Genomic DNA, 16970 nt, shown 5'->3' on the forward strand with positions numbered 1-16970 from the left:
ACTCAAAGTGAATAATGTCAGATTCGATGTAAATGCTAGTTCCGAGCTCTTATTTTAATCTGCTTCGGTGTAAGAACAGGAAACCGGAGCTGTGTATTACCCCGGCCTTCTCATAAATGACGGTCTGTGAGGAAATCAGGCCTGATGAGGAAGTATGCTCATATTCTTGGTCGAATAAAACCCCGGAGCTCCCCGGGTCCTAGCGCCAACAACTGCCGACTGGACGCATACTTGTCAGTACTACTATAAGTAGCATTACTTTGTCTAAATACTACACACTTAACTGACAGGTTTTGTATCTTACAAAATCATTTGGACGTAGATGTGCCATCCCCAGCTGCTTTTCTGGTAAGTTGACAGCAAACGTCTATGCCATGTAATTAATCATTTAATGTGATAGTCTGCTTTTAGGATGCCTGTCATAGTTGTATTCTAGCACCCAGAGCAACTCTGATCATGTGTAAGGGCACCGATAGCCTCCCCCAAGTTAAGTGTGTCTAAGGAATTGAAGACATCAAATCAACTCTTAAACAGTTTATTAGAAAGATGTAGACAATTAAAAAAAAAAAGAAAAGAAAAAGAATATCCACTGTAATTGAACATCACTCGTCTCTTCCCCCTTACATTTTATTGACAGTGCAAATATGATTTGGTCATCGCACGCCGTTTCGTTTCCGACGCTCCCTCGCCGTGAGGGAAAACGGATGAAGACAAACAGAAAGAACCTGGAAGATAGCAACAAACCACACGACGCCAAGGCCCAAACCAATGAAGTTTCGAGCCCCTTTATCAGCTGCAAAACATTTCACCTTGTCTCTGGTGTGACACGTGTCATAGTGAGTATGAAAAGAGAGCTGTAAACATACCAAATATGTGGAATTCAAAAGTACAGTAGGTGATCACTGAAGGGGAGGGAGGGGGGTTAATTATTCCTTTTTTTTTTTGCAATTCAGTCGGATTGATAAAATATTACAAACATTAGACAAGAAGTTAAGGGACACATGTACGCTTGAAGGTTAAGCTACAGATAGAAAAAAAGACTGGCTTCCTGGATATCTATACCACAGCACATGGAAGGCTTTAGAGGAACCCAATCAGTAAATGCATCTAATTCTTAAATCATGACGTGAACTACTCTGATCGACTAACTTCAAACACAGCAGCTGAAATAGTTGGGCCTGATCTTTTTTTTTTTTTTTTTTTTTTAAACCAAAATTCATTTGAAAACAAACTGTCAATTTCTTAACACGTATTGCTCAGTTAAGGTTAACTATACAGTTTTTTGTTGTTGTTGTTGTTGTCCACCCCCCCCCCCCAAAAAAAACAAATGAAGTTGTGCTAAGCTGTAATATTTAACAGTAAAACCAGATACCCAAAAGGTGCGGTAAAGCAAATGGAAGTGGAGATAGCTGCTCTGTACAATACCATGCAAATCAACCGTAAGTGGACTGACTGGTCAAAGAGTTGGGAGCTGAGGCGATGGATTTAAATATGGCTACCGACTCATATGTACAGTTGTTTGTCACTGCCTTCAGTTTCGAGATACACATTTGTTTTACGATTCCTCTTGTCCTCTGTTCTTCCATTTTCTTTCCTCAGTCTAACGTTCCTCTACTCCAAATCTGGCATTTCTGAAAGTGAAGCGGAGAAAAAAATAAAATAAATAAAAAACAATCACACTCAATTTTCCATCACAAGTCACAGCTGTGAGTGTAGTTTCTTTCTTTTTTTTAATAAACACAAAAGGTTCATGAACACTTACTCTCATCATCACTATCTGCAGATTCATCCTAAAATAAAAAAAAACAAAAACAAATATTAAAGACAGAAAGATGAGGTTGACAACTGCTACCGATTAAATCTGCTTCATGATCAGTCTTTACTGATGAGAGTTAAAGTAAAGGTGAGGGGGTTCTTACATCATCTGCACCGTCTAGATCAGGGAGGTCGTCCTCGCCTCCCATGTTCGTCATCATCTGTAAGAAACAACATCACCGTTCAGGTGTTCGCTTTCTTTAAAAAGTCAAAAGTAAAGACAAGCCAACACAGCTGATTAACAAGACAGACGTCCGAGCCTCACGAGTTACGACCAGATTCATTAAAAAAAAAAAAAAAAAAAAAACATTTCTTCTTTTGTTCCATTTCCAAGACTAGACCAATCTACGCTGCGGGTAATGGACAACATCTAAAAAATCTAATCTGTCCGCCCCCCTTTTTTTCCTGGGTTAGGGGTTAGTGTTACCCTAGCAGCTCCGTATTAGGGAGCTTAAAATATTTCCCACGAATGTGATGGTGCAGTGTCTAATTCACACGAATCAATGTGCTTACGTCTGAAAATTGATCGAAGTTGCCCATCTCCTCGTCCGAGTCGTCCTCCCAGTCTTTCCAGTTGTTGAAGTCGACACTCAGCCAACTCAGCTGTGGAAACAAGACCAGCATTCTTTAGTGATTGAAACATTTCAGAGCTCAAGTTCACTTCTTTTTTTTTTTTTTTTTTTGGGGCAGGACGGGCAACATATCCAGGTGTCCTTAGCCTGATCTGACTGACCTTAGCCTTATCCTTTGTTAGCCTTGGCCACGCCTTCCCTGGATGCGCTTTTTGTAGATAGCACAACACCGAGCGATCTGTGCGTTTATGTTTGGATCCCTGCGTTGAGTTGGAAAAGAAAGCAAAATAATATGTGACCACCAGTGAGTTAGACCTTTGTAACAATGCCACTCGCAGTACTATGCATTTTCAGTGACACTTACATTCTCGTTGATGTCTTCAAAAAGTTCTATTTCATTCTCATGTTTAGCATTGTCAGTTCCTCTGAAACAGCTGTGGGAAGGAGAAAAAAAACATTTAACTTGCACTTCATAAAAAATAGACGACAAGAGTGGAACAAGTAACACTAAACATCCACACCCAGCATCTGAATCACTTTATCAAGACCCATCATGAGGAAAGCATACCTGAAACCAAACTTTTTTTTGTCAAAGTTCACTTTGACATCTTTGCTGTCTGCTACACAGAACTCTATAATAACAGAGTCCCTCCTGTCGTACCACTTGGCAGTTGCTGGTTGCCTGTGAGGAGAAAAAAAAAAAAGACATGAAGTCAAGTTGAAGCTTCTTATAACCTTTCAAATTTCATCTTGGACTGCCAATGTTTTTCTACTGTATCATTAGCCCTCTCAAAGTCATCGGGCTCTCCATTTTTACCTGTTCTAAGACCAAAGCGTACCCACAACACTGCTGTGGTAGTTTTTCGCTCACTGAACTGCAGACGTTTGAACATTTGAAAGTCATTATTTGTTTAAATAAAAAATTAATTGTACCAGGCCTTACAATAACCATTTGAATTTAAGTTTATGGGACACGAAAGGCGATCAAACTGTTCGTGCACATATCTTAACTTCATGATTATAGCCATGACTTGTGTTATTACATGGTGTTCGTCACAGTGCTAATGATTTGTGAAGTCATCTATATGTACCACAGATGGCCATCAACAGGCCTTTGTATCAGGTTGCCACACAGCATCAAGTTACACGATGTGCTCGATAACAGTGTATCTGAAGTAAAACACCTGTACACACTCGAGCATGAAAAGTCAAATGTACATGATGGTGGGTGGGAACCAGGCCCACTGGACCCGAGTACAGTAGAGGAAAATACCATGTACATTTTTTAGGACCCTAAATGTAGTTGATAATAAAACTCATTATATTTTCATTCAAAAGCCTAACTAACAACGACATGCCATACATACCATGTAGTATAGTGATGCCTGCTTGACTAAGAGTGACCAAGTACAAGTTCTTGTTTCTTAGATCAGCTAACTTTTACAACTCGCCTAAATTAATAAGAATGAGTGACTGTTGCCAAATAAACTTCGCATTTACAGTCTCATTCTGCCGTACAAGCCTCATTTAAGTATCAAATTTCAGTTATGTTCGCCACCACGGTTCTCCAAGAAGTACTTCGGCTACTGCACCATTAGCTATACCCGGTCACAAATCATCATTGAAGTATTTGGAAGCTAGCATTAAGTTGCTTGATGCTACTCATTCTCATCGCGACCTCGCAACCAAGGCGACGGCGACTGTAAGGTTCGGCTCTACTGCCGATAATCCCAGACTTAAATTGTAATGGCAAAAAAACCCTGACCACTAACACAGCTCTGGCGCAAATCTAACGATAGCCTTCCATGAGTCTCAATGAGCACCGCTAGCCGGCTAACAACGCTGGCTTTACTACAAGCCATGCGGTGCACGAGAATCACGCCATGTCTAAAACAGACGACTTTTCAGCTAATGGTGGACAAACCGGATAAAACCTGTTATGTTACACCGTGATGTTTTATTAGGTCTATAAAGTAGGGAGTTAGCGTTAGCTAGCGCTTAATTCATTGAGGCAAGGCCAACCTCCCGCCTTTGCAGAAGCATGTTGTCACACGGATAACGACATTTAGCTAAGCAAGTATACTATCGCGCTTTCCGCCCTCGCGTTCACGCTTCTCTACTCACATGTCCTTGCTCGAAGTTAGCTTCTTTATCACGGATAAAGCAGTCTTGTGAAAAGAGTGGTAATGTCTGTAAAATAAGGGACGTTTCCCAACACACAACCTATGCAAACGCCTGAAGACCGTGGACTCTACTCCGTAACTTGTTACGTATCTCTGTATGAGAATGGGAGGACTGACGCACTCGAAGCGTGCTGGATGTTTCTAGAGCTTTCAGCCACAGCTGCGAGTGATGCGAGGGAGGCAGTACATGACCTTCCCAGGACTCCACCAAATTTAACGTGATCAGTTATGGTCCCTGTGTCACCCGCCATGACATGCCCAACTGTATGTGAGACTGATGAGACTTGCTGGACCGGGGAACCATGAGCACGTAAACATACTTCGGGGGACCCTACAGAATCGTATGAGGAAAAAACAAACAAAAAACGTAATGAAAACGTAATTTGTCAAAAATGTTTTAAATTTGAAGCCGAGATACTGGATATAAATGGAAAAAAAAATCAAATTTTCTCAATAAAACAGAAAGAAAAAAAACCTAAAAGTTACAACTCAGGATCCTGACAAGCTGGAAGTAAAGAATCGAGTTTATTGCCTTGTAGTTTTGCACTAACAAGGAGTTTGACTGCAACTGTGTAATTGGTGCTGATTATTAAGTATAGATAATATAGATATATATACAGAATCTGCAAAAAAATAAGGAGGCATTTCCATTTCCTAAATGATGTGCTAGTAAAATCTAGTCCACCCCTGGTGTAAATTCACTGAATATGCAGGGTCAGGAGGCAGAGCAACTATGTTTGGGAGCTTTGATCATCAATGGTGAGGCTGAAATCCAAGAAAGTTCCTGGTTCGAATAACATCTGAGGCCTTTCTGTGTGGAGTTTGCGTATTCCCGCTGTGCATGCGTGGGTTCTCTCCAGGTACTCCAAGCTTCCTCCTAAAGTCCAAAAACATGTATGTTTGGTTAATTGGTGACTACATGGATCCTAAGAGTGAGTGTGCATGTTTTTTATGGTCTAGTTTGTCGCTGCTATGGACTGGCAACACTTGACGATTCCAGCAGCCCACTTTTTCAGCACTGTAGCATTGTGGGTTTTTGATCTACGTCTTTCACATTCGAGAGGGAGCAGCCGCAAACCATCCATTCATTTTCCATACCTGCTTAAAGGGATAGTTCGCCTCTTTTGACATGAAGCTGTATGACATCCCATATTAGAAATATCATTTATGAACATTGACTTACCCTCCGCTGCGTCCTGTGAGCCGAGTTCCAGCTGAGTCTTGGCGTCCACGAAGGTAGTCCGGCTAGTTGGCTGGGGCTAGAAAAATAAAGCGTCTTGCTTCTCAAAACAATATGCGTTCAAAGGAGTAATACATTTGCATCACAAAATCGTTCTCGATGAAAAGGTCAGAACTCACATCGCTTGGTGCTATTTTTGCCTCCCTTGATATCAATGCCTCCAATGTAAACTGTGCAGACCGAAGAGCAGACCGAGCACTCCCCTGCTTCCGAGCAGCAAACACCGTAACAGGTGCGGCTATCACTAGGTGGCTTGACGCATTGATATCAAGGGAGGCAAAAATAGCGCCAAGCGATGTGAGTTCTGACTTTTTCATCGAGAACGATTTTGTGATGTATTACTCTTTTGAACGCATAGTTTTGAGAAGCAAGACGCTTTATTTTTCTAGTCCCAGCCAACTAGCCGGACTAGCTTCGTGGACGCCAAAACTCAGCTGGAACTCGGCTCACAGGACGAAGCTGGGGGTAAGTCAATGTTCATAAATGATATTGCTAATATGGGATGTCATACAGCTTCATGTCAAAAGAGGCGAACTGTCCCTTTAAGCAGGTATGGAAAATGGATGGATGGTTTGCGGCTGCTCCCTCTCGAACGTGAAAGACGTAGATCAAAAACCCACAATGCAACAGTGCTGAAAAAGTGGGCTGCTGGAATCGTCAAGTGTTCACGTCCTAAAACGGGAAGAAAGAGGTGCCTCAGCATCTGTTACCTGGGGAGATTATGTGTCGTGAGAGACCTGAAGACTTCTACCCTGCAGTGTCTTAGTCACTACTGAAAACACCGTTTTTCTTGTTTGTTTTACTTCCTTCTTTTTAAAAAAAAAAACAAAATAGAACAAGGAAGGTCATGATAGCAGTGAAATGCTTAACAGGAAGTGAAAGACAAAACAGCTATAGTATCAGTCTGTGAGATCTCGATGTTTACAGAGTGGTTAGCAGCTGTCTGGAGAAGCCCATTGTTGTGAGAAGGAAATTAGAACTTGGCATCACCTGTTTTTTCTCTCAAGATGAGTGTGAACAAGTTACAGCTTTAACTAGCTGATTAAAGTCCAACACCTGATAAAAGATATGAAAGTTCAGAGCTTATGGTGCTGGTGAAACTTTTTACATTTGTAATGCTTGCACCGCTCTTTCCTGAAACTTCCAAATGAATGTTCAACCTTTAGTTTAAAGCCTTTTTGAGGTCCGTTCATTTTTTACCGATTTCACCAAGTATGAGTCATTTTTGCTTGCCACAGCACAGAGGTCAGTTCTGTCAGCTCCACTACAGACCAGACATACAATAAGTTATAGTTTATAGGTAACGGGTTCAGATTAATATTTTCATACTTTTAGGTGACAATTCGCAAAGAGAGCCAGTCGTACATGTTCTGCTCTTTATGGGTTGTTGGGAACTCCACTACTCCTTTGAACTCTCTGTGAGTAGTATTGATAATAAGTACATCTCATCTGTCCAAGAAACATGTTTCCCAGAGTAATAGCTGAAATCAAATTCAAGCTCTGGGATGATTACGAGTCTTCTATTAAGATAATATATTTGGGACGCTCCAAAATAAGGTCAATAACAGTCAGACCCATTACCGCACATCAGGCTTGTTTCTAAGAATGAGTGTTTTCAAAAGCCATCTGTTAGGTGCTGAACACACTTCTAGAGTTGCAGTGAGACCAACATTAGTCATCCATCCCTCCATATTCTATACCTTCCTAATCCAGGTCAAGGTTGTGTGTGTGTGTGTGTGGGTTATCCCTAAACAGAAAGGCTGGTCTAGAGTCTTTAGACGTGCAAAGAATGTCACCTGAGAGGATAAAAGTAATGGACAAAACTGGACGCCTTAACAACTTGGGAGTCTTCAGTTGTTCAATTGCGTCTTCAGGCAGAGGCTTCTTCGGCTCAGTTGTATTAAAGACCTGTACAGGAGGGCAACAACCTTACACAATAACTCTTTGGAATCAAATCTTCAATCATTCATGATACCGCATCAATTATAATTTCCCCTTGGGAATCACAGAGGTAATCTTTGATTCTGATACGTGGCTTCCAGGAGACTGTTTGTAATAACCCTGCTGATCAGTATTTTGCGAAGTCCTGTAGAAAAATGGAACCCCAACAGTTTCCCCAAACCTTAACTGGTGTATTAAGTTTGTCCTAATCAGATGCTCATTTTTCAGTATAAGAACTAGCAAACCTTTATGTAAATATAATTCACGTAAATAAAATATTCCATCTTATTCTCTTATGAAACCAGATTATTGAAAGCATGTTGTGGTGCGACAGCCAGAGTGGTATAATGAAATAAAGTCCCCCTACAGCTGCCTTTGATGACGTCTTCCCTTTAAAAATGAGAAAGGAAGAACACTGATCCAAACCCAGTTCGCCTTACATCTTTGATTGTTTTCTAAATTTGAAACCAACTCATGGGATCTCATAAAATGCAATATATACATCTTTAAGGGACCTGCAAACAGTACACACAGTAATTCTGTTAAATATTAAAGGAAAGTCCGGGATGACGTCTTTAAAATTCAGAGGGGAGGGAGAGCACCTCAAAAAGAAAAGTAAGACCCACGGAAACAGAATATTCACATGGGACAGACGTCAGTGGACACATCTCAGAGACTTTGAAGTTTTGTCTCGTACTTAAAGCTATCAGCCTATTTTGAGCTCAAACAGGCTGATAATCAGCCCAACAGACGGAAAAAGTTCTCCAAACATCCCAAAGAACTGCAAAAGACGCCAAAACGTAATTTTATCAAGCCACAACTTTATTTCCATCTTGGGTATAAATTGTATAAACGAGCTTAGATTAAATCAGCAACCTTTCTTCGACTCTTTGTTGACAGGGTCCCTTTTACATTGTCAACTCCTGCAAAGACAGAAAAAAACAACAGTCAGCACAAATTAAAATATTAATTTTCCAACCGCTCAGAGTTTCTCTCTTCTCAGGACAGAAATGTTGGCTTCAGTGAACTCAGAAGAACGAAAGTCACTGTAATCAATCATCACTGAAGAGGCCTTCGTACATGTATAGAACTGGAGAGTGACTTAGAATGCGTTGCTGTGCAGACCCCGCAGACATTTTTACAGCCAGCGAATCCAAGACTTTTCAAATCTTACCATAATAGCATTGACAATGTCGTTGTTGTTGTTTTTCAGAGCGCGTACAGCCTTTGCCCGTGATACGTTGGCTTGTGACATGACGAGTTCAATGTCCTTCACCTCAACTCCGGTCTCATCAACCTATGAAAACAACGCAGGCGAGGATTTGTCATCCCATTTACGAAACGTAATTATATTTTTCTGGACTTAAAGAAAACCCCCCCCAGCTTACCTCTTCTTCTTCGCTCTCCTCCTGTACTGTGGGCGTCTGTGTGTTTTCCTGAATGTTTGATACCGCCTCTCCCTGTACCTTGAACTTTTCTGCGGCGGCCAGCTGGGCTTGCTGGGAAAGATCTTCAATCTGTTGCACGGACACATCGGAAAAATGAGAAATCTATGCAGCACTGACACGAGACAAACAAGTTTAATTGTTTTACTGTCTTATAGAAAGACGTGACGAGTCGCAACAGTTCCAGAGTAACCACACGGAAAACAGGAAGGCGGGTTTGTATGGCTGCTGGTTACCTTGGCTTCACCGAAGACGATGTACGTGTCTGACGCGGGGCTCTTGTAGACGTCTGGTTTGGTGATGACGAACAAGATGTTCTTTGACTTGCGAATGGTGACCCTGGTGACGCCTGTTACTTGCCTGAGACCAAGCTTTGACATCGCCTGCAAAGAACGCGAATAATGTTACCAATGTGGACACATCTGACAGATGTAGTAGTTCACATTAGCTAGAGGGAGAAATGATCGTTACCTTTCGTGCCTTCTTTTCACTGCGGCTCTGTTTGGCTTTGCTGACGGGTTCCTCATCTATTTCCGCAGCTGCTGCAAGCTGTAGGAAGTAGAAACTGTGGTTTTCTTTACATGTCAACGATGAGATTCCAAGGAAGAGATTGACACGTTTAAATGAAATAAATATCTCTTCTCAGGACAGAAAGGCTGGCTTCAGGAGGCTCAGAAGAACGAAAGTCACTGTACAAATCATCACTGAAGAGTTCAAGGCATCTGTTCAACCAGTGAATAGAACGATCAGGACCAGACAGAAGTCTTACCTGGGCTTGTTGTGTCTGTGTCTGTGCAGAGTCCTGTTCCTCCAGCTCAGGGACTGAGTCGTCACTGTCTGACTCTGTGCCAGATCCTACACAAACAACCAGTTAAAAATAAATAAATATATTTAAAAAAAAGTCACATCATATTTACCTGAAAAAGGCTGCATCAATTCTGGAATCAGGGAATCATTAACAGCGAGAGAAAACACAGTAATGTATGCAATAGAGCCATGGATCAGAGTGATCACACTATTGACGACAGAAAACACTCCCACCCAAACACAATTTAGCTGACAAAGGTCCACAGTACCAACAGCTAGGTGGCTACTGAACTTAACCAAGGCTTATTCACAAGACTGGCTTTTTAAGGGTATATGGTATAAGAGTATACATCTAAGTATCTGAGAAGTTCCCAGAACACAGAAGGAGAGAAAGAGGAAAATACCATTGTTGTTCTTGATCACAGGCGCCACCTTGACTGGGGTTTTAGCAGGAGTGGGGGCAGGTTTAGGTGAGGAGACAGTTTCAGACGGAGCAGCATTGATTATCTCGACTTCAGGTTTAACAAGTGCAGGTTTTGAAACTGCCTCTGCAAAAGTGAGTTTACGTGGAGCTGGGGCGGGAACAGCAGGCTCAACTGGAGCAGGTTTTAAGGGGGCAGATGAGGGCTTAGCCGCTGGTTCAACAGGAGCCGCTTTAACCTCAACCAATTTCGCTTCAGTGGCTGGCTTGGCAACCTTCTCAGAGGCTAGCTTGGTAACTTCATCTGGCATGTGCACCTTTTCTGGCTTTTTAACCTCAACAGGAGCTGGCTTCACCTCAACGGGAGCAGGCTTCACCTCTACGGGAGCAGGCTTCACCTCTACGGGAGCAGGCTTCACCTCTACGGGAGCAGGCTTCACCTCTACGGGAGCAGGCTTCACCTCTACGGGAGCAGGCTTCACCTCTACGGGAGCTGATTTCACCTCAACGGGAGCTGATTTCACCTCAACAGGCTTCAGCTCTACAGGGGTTGGCTTGATCTCTACATCTGGCTTTGTAACCTTTGTAAAAACAGGCACAGCTTTTGGCTCATTGTCCATCTTGTCTTTAGTAACTTCTACTGGGGCATTGGCAGAACTCAGAGGATTGATCTCAGATGGAGATTTAGCAAGCTTTGCACCCTCTATTTCAACTAGAGGTGAGATTACTGGCATTTTAACTGGCTTCTCAGGTGGGATAAGTGGAGGAAGCTCATCATCAGCAGCAGCCATAACAGGAGCTGCTTTTGATGAGGATACCTTCACTTCAACCGATTTGGGAGGGCTTGCAGCAATAGCATCTGAAAATGAAATTGGCGGTGCAACAGCAGGCTTTGAGGTAACTTTAAATGCAGCTGGTGCTAAAACTGGTTTTGCAGCAGCTGGTGACTGAGCTTTGGGCTCAACTGGGGCAGGTTTCACTTCAGCTGGGTTCTGGAGCTTAGGCTCCTCAGGCTTTTCGCTCACTTTGGTGAGCTTGCTGTCAGCTTGGGTATGAGCAGGCACAAATGGCTCTCCTTTCTTAGGTTTGCCCTGTTTGCCAGCCTTGACTACTTTTGGGGCAGTGCGGGGAGCTTGATTAGCAGAAGAGCTACCAGCTGAGGAAGCCAAGGGCGATGGTACAGGTGACAGAGGGGTAGAGGAGGGAGTAGATTTTGGAGAGGTGGGAGAGGCAGAAGAGGCAGACATAGAGGAGCGCTTTCTTCTGCCGGGGACAGCCTTGGGGGCAGAGGAGCCCTGTGCGCTCTTGGCATCTTTGCCTTTGGGTTTAGCAGGGCCTGAAGCTGCCCGAGGTTGCTGAGAGGAAGCCTGAGCAGGAGGCGGAGCTGAACAGAGAGAGAGTCTTTCAATTTTTTGACCCAACGGTGGAAGTCTTACTCATGCGGGTTAAACGTTCACAAACCAAGCAGCACTCTCCTTGCTTAGGTTAGGAACAAATGAAAACCCCCCCCAACTTTAGAGTTTGATGGAAATTGTCACACAAGATGCACATTATATTGTAGTTTCACACAGAAAACCTCATTCTACATTTCGTCAGGATGCACCCTGGAGCAGGCAAAGGAAATTGTACTTGCAGTGCACATCACACCTCATGAAGTAACTGCATGATGAGTAATCCTACACAAACAGCACCGTTTATCTGGTGCTTCAACAGGCAAAGAGAACAAAACAGTGGCAAGTAATTATGTATTCTTTTGTCATCAAATACAAGTTCAATATAGTCTGACTCTGAAATATCAAACTAATTTGAATTAGTGAAAAATACAGAACTATAGATCTGTGAAGATTGTGCAATCGACTCTAACAATAAAAGGAGCCAGTTTCAATCCATTTATCCAGCCTACAAAAAGGTTTAAAAAAAAGAAAAAAGGTCCTCAAAAGACAGACAAAAATACAGCGAGGGGATAGTCATGGGTTCTCTCAGAATATAAACCAACCTGACAGGTGGTGAGTGGAAAGAGGTGGGGCTTCATATGTTGTGTTGCCCTTGGACTGAAAGGTCTTGGAGAGAAGGATCACAGGCTCCTTCCTGTCCACATTTTCGTTTTCAGGAGCCACGTCATCAGGCAATACTTGATCTCGAGCTGCGTCTGAGCACAGATTCCTTGACCCATCCACTGAGGTCTTTGGTGCTTCACTTTTCATCCCATCGTCACTCTCTGAGCCGACATCTTCAAGGACAAATTGGTTCGAATCAGGAATATTTTTCTCTGGTGCTGCTGGGCCCGTCTCTACTTCAAGGGCCTTTGGGTCAACAGAAATCTGCTCGATCACTTGGCTGGTCAATTCTTCAGCTCCAACCAAGGAATGACTTCCCTCTTCTTTGGCAGCAGCTGCTTCTTCACAAGTGTGCAGCTCGGAGGAAGGGATGGGAGCCTCAGCAGAAAGGACTGATTCCTCATGAGCTGGCAAACCAGCTGAAGCCTCTGAGTCAGCAGTAACCTCTTGGTGAGGGGCAGGCGTCGCCTTCAACCCACTCGCATCCATTTGCTCGGTAATTTGAGTTGCAGCGACACCGTTTGCTTGATCACAGGAAGCCTGAGAGCAAGCTTCTTCGGCAAACTTCGTGTCTTGAGCGCATACGGAGGTTCCTGGAGGGTTTTTACTCAGTGTAAGAGGAGCATTCAAAACTCCTGCAGCTGATGAGGGAAGAGCAACAGCAGTAATGGGGGGTAGAATGATCAAGCATCACAGAAGCACTTAACGAAAAAACAAAAGTGCTCCACACGTGAAAGGAAACTAGTTTGTGAAAAACTTGCAGCACTGTGGAACTGGATATTGATTTGACTTAAAAAGATAGAGGACAAGGGATGGTGGGTGCTCGATGGGGGGAAAAAAAAAGAAAAAAAAAAAGAGAGTGCTTGTGCCCCAAATTTCATGCAGTGTCCTCATGTGACCAAGAGCACGGAAGCCTTGCATTGTCCAAGACAAATGTATTTGCATGAAACAAGTCATGAATCCATTTACCATCCAAAATTAAAACAAATCTACAGAAAGAAGATAAATAACTTAAAATCCTCGACCACACAGCTTTGCACATGTACATTAGTGCACAGCTTTATTGATATTTCAATAAGCCAAACATACTTCAGTCACTATCAAATGTGAAGATTTCACTAAAAATGGAAAACCCCCTCAAGGTCCTTTTATTCAAAGACAACAACATTTTGGTCAGAATTGGGATCCGTGAGCTACACGAAAAGCAGACTTCACTGAAACAATGTCCAAAGTCTCATCTCCTACTGGATTAGGCTTCAGCGCAACTGAAAAACAAAAAGTCCTCACAATAGCGTCCCACACGGCTTAACAGACGGTAAAAACGGTTGTCTATTTCAACTTTATTTTAAGCCTCATCACATGTAAAATGAACCTTGTATTAGACTAAGCAATTGAACAAGTAAGAATGGTGCAGCTTGGTGGTCAAAGCAGTTTAATTGTAGTGAGCAACAGCCAACCAAATGAAGAATTCCAGTTGTTTGTTGTTGTGGAATCCAGAGTTGCTTGCTGTTTTGGACTAAAGCAACAACCAAAAAAAATAAAAATCAGACGAGCCCAAGAAGAGATGTGGTGGATGTCGGGGCAGAAGCAAAGAGGAGAACAAGGAGGAAATTTAAATAATTTCTTCCATCGATCGTCACAGGGAATGCAAGATCATTTGCAAGTAAAGCGGATGAGTGAAGCACTGATTAGGACAAAGCCGCTGTGCCGGGAATTCAGCGTCACGAGTTTTACAGAGTCATTGCTGCAGGAACATATTCCTGACTCCGACACTTCTCTACACAGCTCTCAGGCAGTGCTGGCAGAAAGAGGAAAGGAGGAGGGATTGCTGTATATGGTCAAAACAGATGCTATGATCCAGAACATTATTGTCAAGAGCCATCTCTGCCCCCTAAACATTCTACTTTTGAGTTAGTTATCGAGGAGGAGAGTTCACCCGTGTGACTTCCCAACACCGTTGTTGCCAAGCTGCTACAACACTTTATCTGCTACGCTTCCATCCCCCATCCCAAATATTTTATTATCAACTTAGTTTAATAATTTATCTTTCAAAATCATAATTTCCCAATGAGAAATTAATAAAGTATTCATTCATGACATACTGTCTAGGTAAAAAAAAAAAAGAAAGAAAAAAAAAAAAAAAAAAAAAAAAAAAAAAAAAAAAAAAATCAGTCAATTGTTCAAAATGACAAGGATTAGAAAAAGAAGAGGAGATTGTAAACAATGAGTGTTGTTACAAACTATGTTACGTCCAATTAAGTCATTGTGGATTTTCAAGACACCTATAGCATGCGCACGTGTGCGCGCGCACACACACACACAAGTCGCACACACACACACACAAAAGAAAAAAAAACACCAAAAAAAAAAAAAAAAAAAAAAAAAAAACACTCAACAACATGCATTGTGTGTCAAATCTATTCGTCAGTGCACGTCACAAAGCCCCATTGAGTTTGAGCAAATGAAAGAGGGGTCCTGGATTACTCTTAACAATCAAAGCCAACGGTCAAATCCCGTAGTTTCCCCACCACATGGCTGGCAACAGTCAAAATAACTGTCACCTGTTACATCAACTCAGTGTCCTCCTCAGTGGCCAGCTGAGTCAACCCCCAAAACCTAATAATCATGCTATCACACAACCTCAAGTGTCTAAGAGATCCAACACCCCGCTTTGTAATAGAAGGAGCTGCATGCATATTGATGAGTTAAAGTATACGAACCAGTCTCCACTTGAGGCTGCTGCATCTCCTGCTCGGTGACTGGGACCGTTTCTGTTGCTTCACCAGGCATGGTCGCTGGTGGGGAAAATAAAAACATTGTTAACATGAGATTTAGTTGTCAGCGATGACAGCAAATCTTTGAAACAGCTCTGTTGGCACATGACATAACAATACAGGCTTATAGCTGCCATGACGGGTTGAACAGGTGACAGAGCCCATGCTTTAGCTTGGGAGCTCTTTCAGTAACGCACTGGAGGCACATTCGGCTAACGTTAGCTTCCGCTAGCTAGCGGGCTACTTCAGTCACAGCAGGGAAAAGCTAACGGCTGGTAACAGCGCATTCTACCACATTTCCTCCAGTTAGACACGTTTTCATGTAACCGGCTAGTTGTCACTTAAATTAACAGAACAACTCATGAATACCAGTTCACTGCGGCCCTGACAGACTGCTTGTAAACTCTTTCCCAGCATGTTCCCCCATTTTGAGCCGGCAGCCAGTGGTACAACGGCACAATTTTCGCTGAACGGAGAGGCCAAACAGGAATAATATTCACACCAATCTGATGGCCATACTTTAATCAAACACACTGAACCTTCAGAAAAGACGATAATATGTGAAAAGCGGTTGGATGACGTTTGATTATTAACGGAGAAACTCACCGACTCTGGATGATATTTCCAAGATGGCTGTGAGAGAGAACTTCTGACCTCAGTTCCGCGGTAATATCCGGTGGAGCAGCGCCTTCTGCTTCCGGGTTAATTAAATAAACAGTGTTGAACCACAGCCTTATAAAAACATATTATTACACAACTCTGGTATGGACCAGAGCTACAACCCCTGGCAAAAATGATAGAATCACCGGCCTCGGAGGATGTTCATTCAGTTGTTTCATTTTGTAGAAAAAAAGCAGATCACAGACATGACACAAAACTAAAGTCATTTCAAATGGCAACTTTCTGGCTTTAAGAAACACTAAAAGAAATCAAGAAAAAAAATTGTGGCAGTCAGTAACGGTTACTTTTTTAGACCAAGCAGAGGGAAAAAAATATGGAATCACTAAATTCCGAGGAAAAAATTATGGAATCATGAAAAACAAAAGAACGTCCAACACATCACTAGTATTTTGTTGCGCCACCTCTGGCTTTTATAACAGCTTGCAGTACTCTGAGGCATGGACTTAATGAGTGACAAACAGTACTCTTCATCAATCTGGCTCCAACTTTCTCTGATTGCTGTTGCCAGATCAGCTTTGCAGGTTGGAGCCTTGTCATGGACCATTTTCTTCAACTTCCACCAAAGATTTTCAAATGGATTAAGATCTGGACTATTTGCAGGTCATGACATTGACCTTATGTGTCTTTTTTCAAGGAATGTTTTCACAGTTTTTGCTCTATGGCAAGATGCATTATCATCTTGAAAAATGATTTCATCATCCCCAAACATCCTTTCAATTGATGGGATAAGAAAAGTGTCCAAAATATCAACGTAAACTTGTGCATTTATTGAAGATGTAATGACAGCCATATCCCCAGTGCCTTTACCTGACATGCAGCCCCATATCATCAATGACTGTGGAAATTTGCATGTTATGTATAGCTCTGATATGGACCATAGACATTATGTCTATGGTATGAACAATAAGAATTTCTTTTTTCACATTATGTTATGTTTTCAAATATAATGGTTACGCCAAAGTATTTTTCATTTTATAACTAAAAGCCAAAAAAAAAAGCAATTTTAACAGAAATACTTTCATGCCCCAACACCT

The 16970-nt window shown here is 42.3% G+C and overlaps 2 protein-coding genes and 2 non-coding genes across 6 annotated transcripts; all 4 read right to left on the reverse strand.

Moving 5' to 3' along the window:
* Positions 1 to 519: 519 nt before the first annotated feature.
* ptges3b (prostaglandin E synthase 3b (cytosolic)) lies at positions 520 to 4711 on the reverse strand. The gene is made up of 8 exons (XM_075474930.1): positions 4512 to 4711; positions 2956 to 3069; positions 2752 to 2821; positions 2549 to 2647; positions 2329 to 2418; positions 1920 to 1976; positions 1763 to 1790; positions 520 to 1631 (listed from the first exon to the last, which is right to left on the reverse strand). Coding segments are annotated over exons 1-8 (480 nt in total). The 5' UTR covers positions 4514 to 4711; the 3' UTR covers positions 520 to 1611.
* Positions 4712 to 8552: 3841 nt separating this feature from the next.
* naca (nascent polypeptide associated complex subunit alpha) lies at positions 8553 to 15952 on the reverse strand. Of its 3 annotated transcripts, none has more exons than XM_075474925.1 (9): positions 15862 to 15952; positions 15202 to 15276; positions 10408 to 11808; positions 9966 to 10051; positions 9668 to 9745; positions 9433 to 9579; positions 9140 to 9268; positions 8926 to 9048; positions 8553 to 8674 (listed from the first exon to the last, which is right to left on the reverse strand). In XM_075474925.1, the coding sequence occupies exons 2-9, from the start codon at positions 15269 to 15271 to the stop codon at positions 8660 to 8662; spliced, it is 2049 nt and encodes a 682-aa protein (XP_075331040.1). In that variant the 5' UTR covers positions 15272 to 15276; positions 15862 to 15952; the 3' UTR covers positions 8553 to 8659. The 3 variants fall into 3 exon arrangements, with proteins under 3 accessions (XP_075331040.1, XP_075331041.1, XP_075331042.1); XM_075474926.1 differs by lacking the exon at positions 10408 to 11808 and adding an exon at positions 12421 to 13122; XM_075474927.1 differs by lacking the exon at positions 10408 to 11808.
* LOC142390993 (small nucleolar RNA SNORD59) lies at positions 8746 to 8820 on the reverse strand. The gene has a single exon (XR_012770512.1). It is a non-coding gene; the product is annotated as a small nucleolar RNA SNORD59 (small nucleolar RNA).
* On the reverse strand, positions 9834 to 9907 carry LOC142390994 (small nucleolar RNA SNORD59). The gene has a single exon (XR_012770513.1). It is a non-coding gene; the product is annotated as a small nucleolar RNA SNORD59 (small nucleolar RNA).
* Positions 15953 to 16970: the final 1018 nt, after the last annotated feature.

This window comes from Odontesthes bonariensis, chromosome 10 (genome assembly GCF_027942865.1).
Source record: "Odontesthes bonariensis isolate fOdoBon6 chromosome 10, fOdoBon6.hap1, whole genome shotgun sequence".
NCBI lineage: Eukaryota > Metazoa > Chordata > Actinopteri > Atheriniformes > Atherinopsidae > Odontesthes > Odontesthes bonariensis.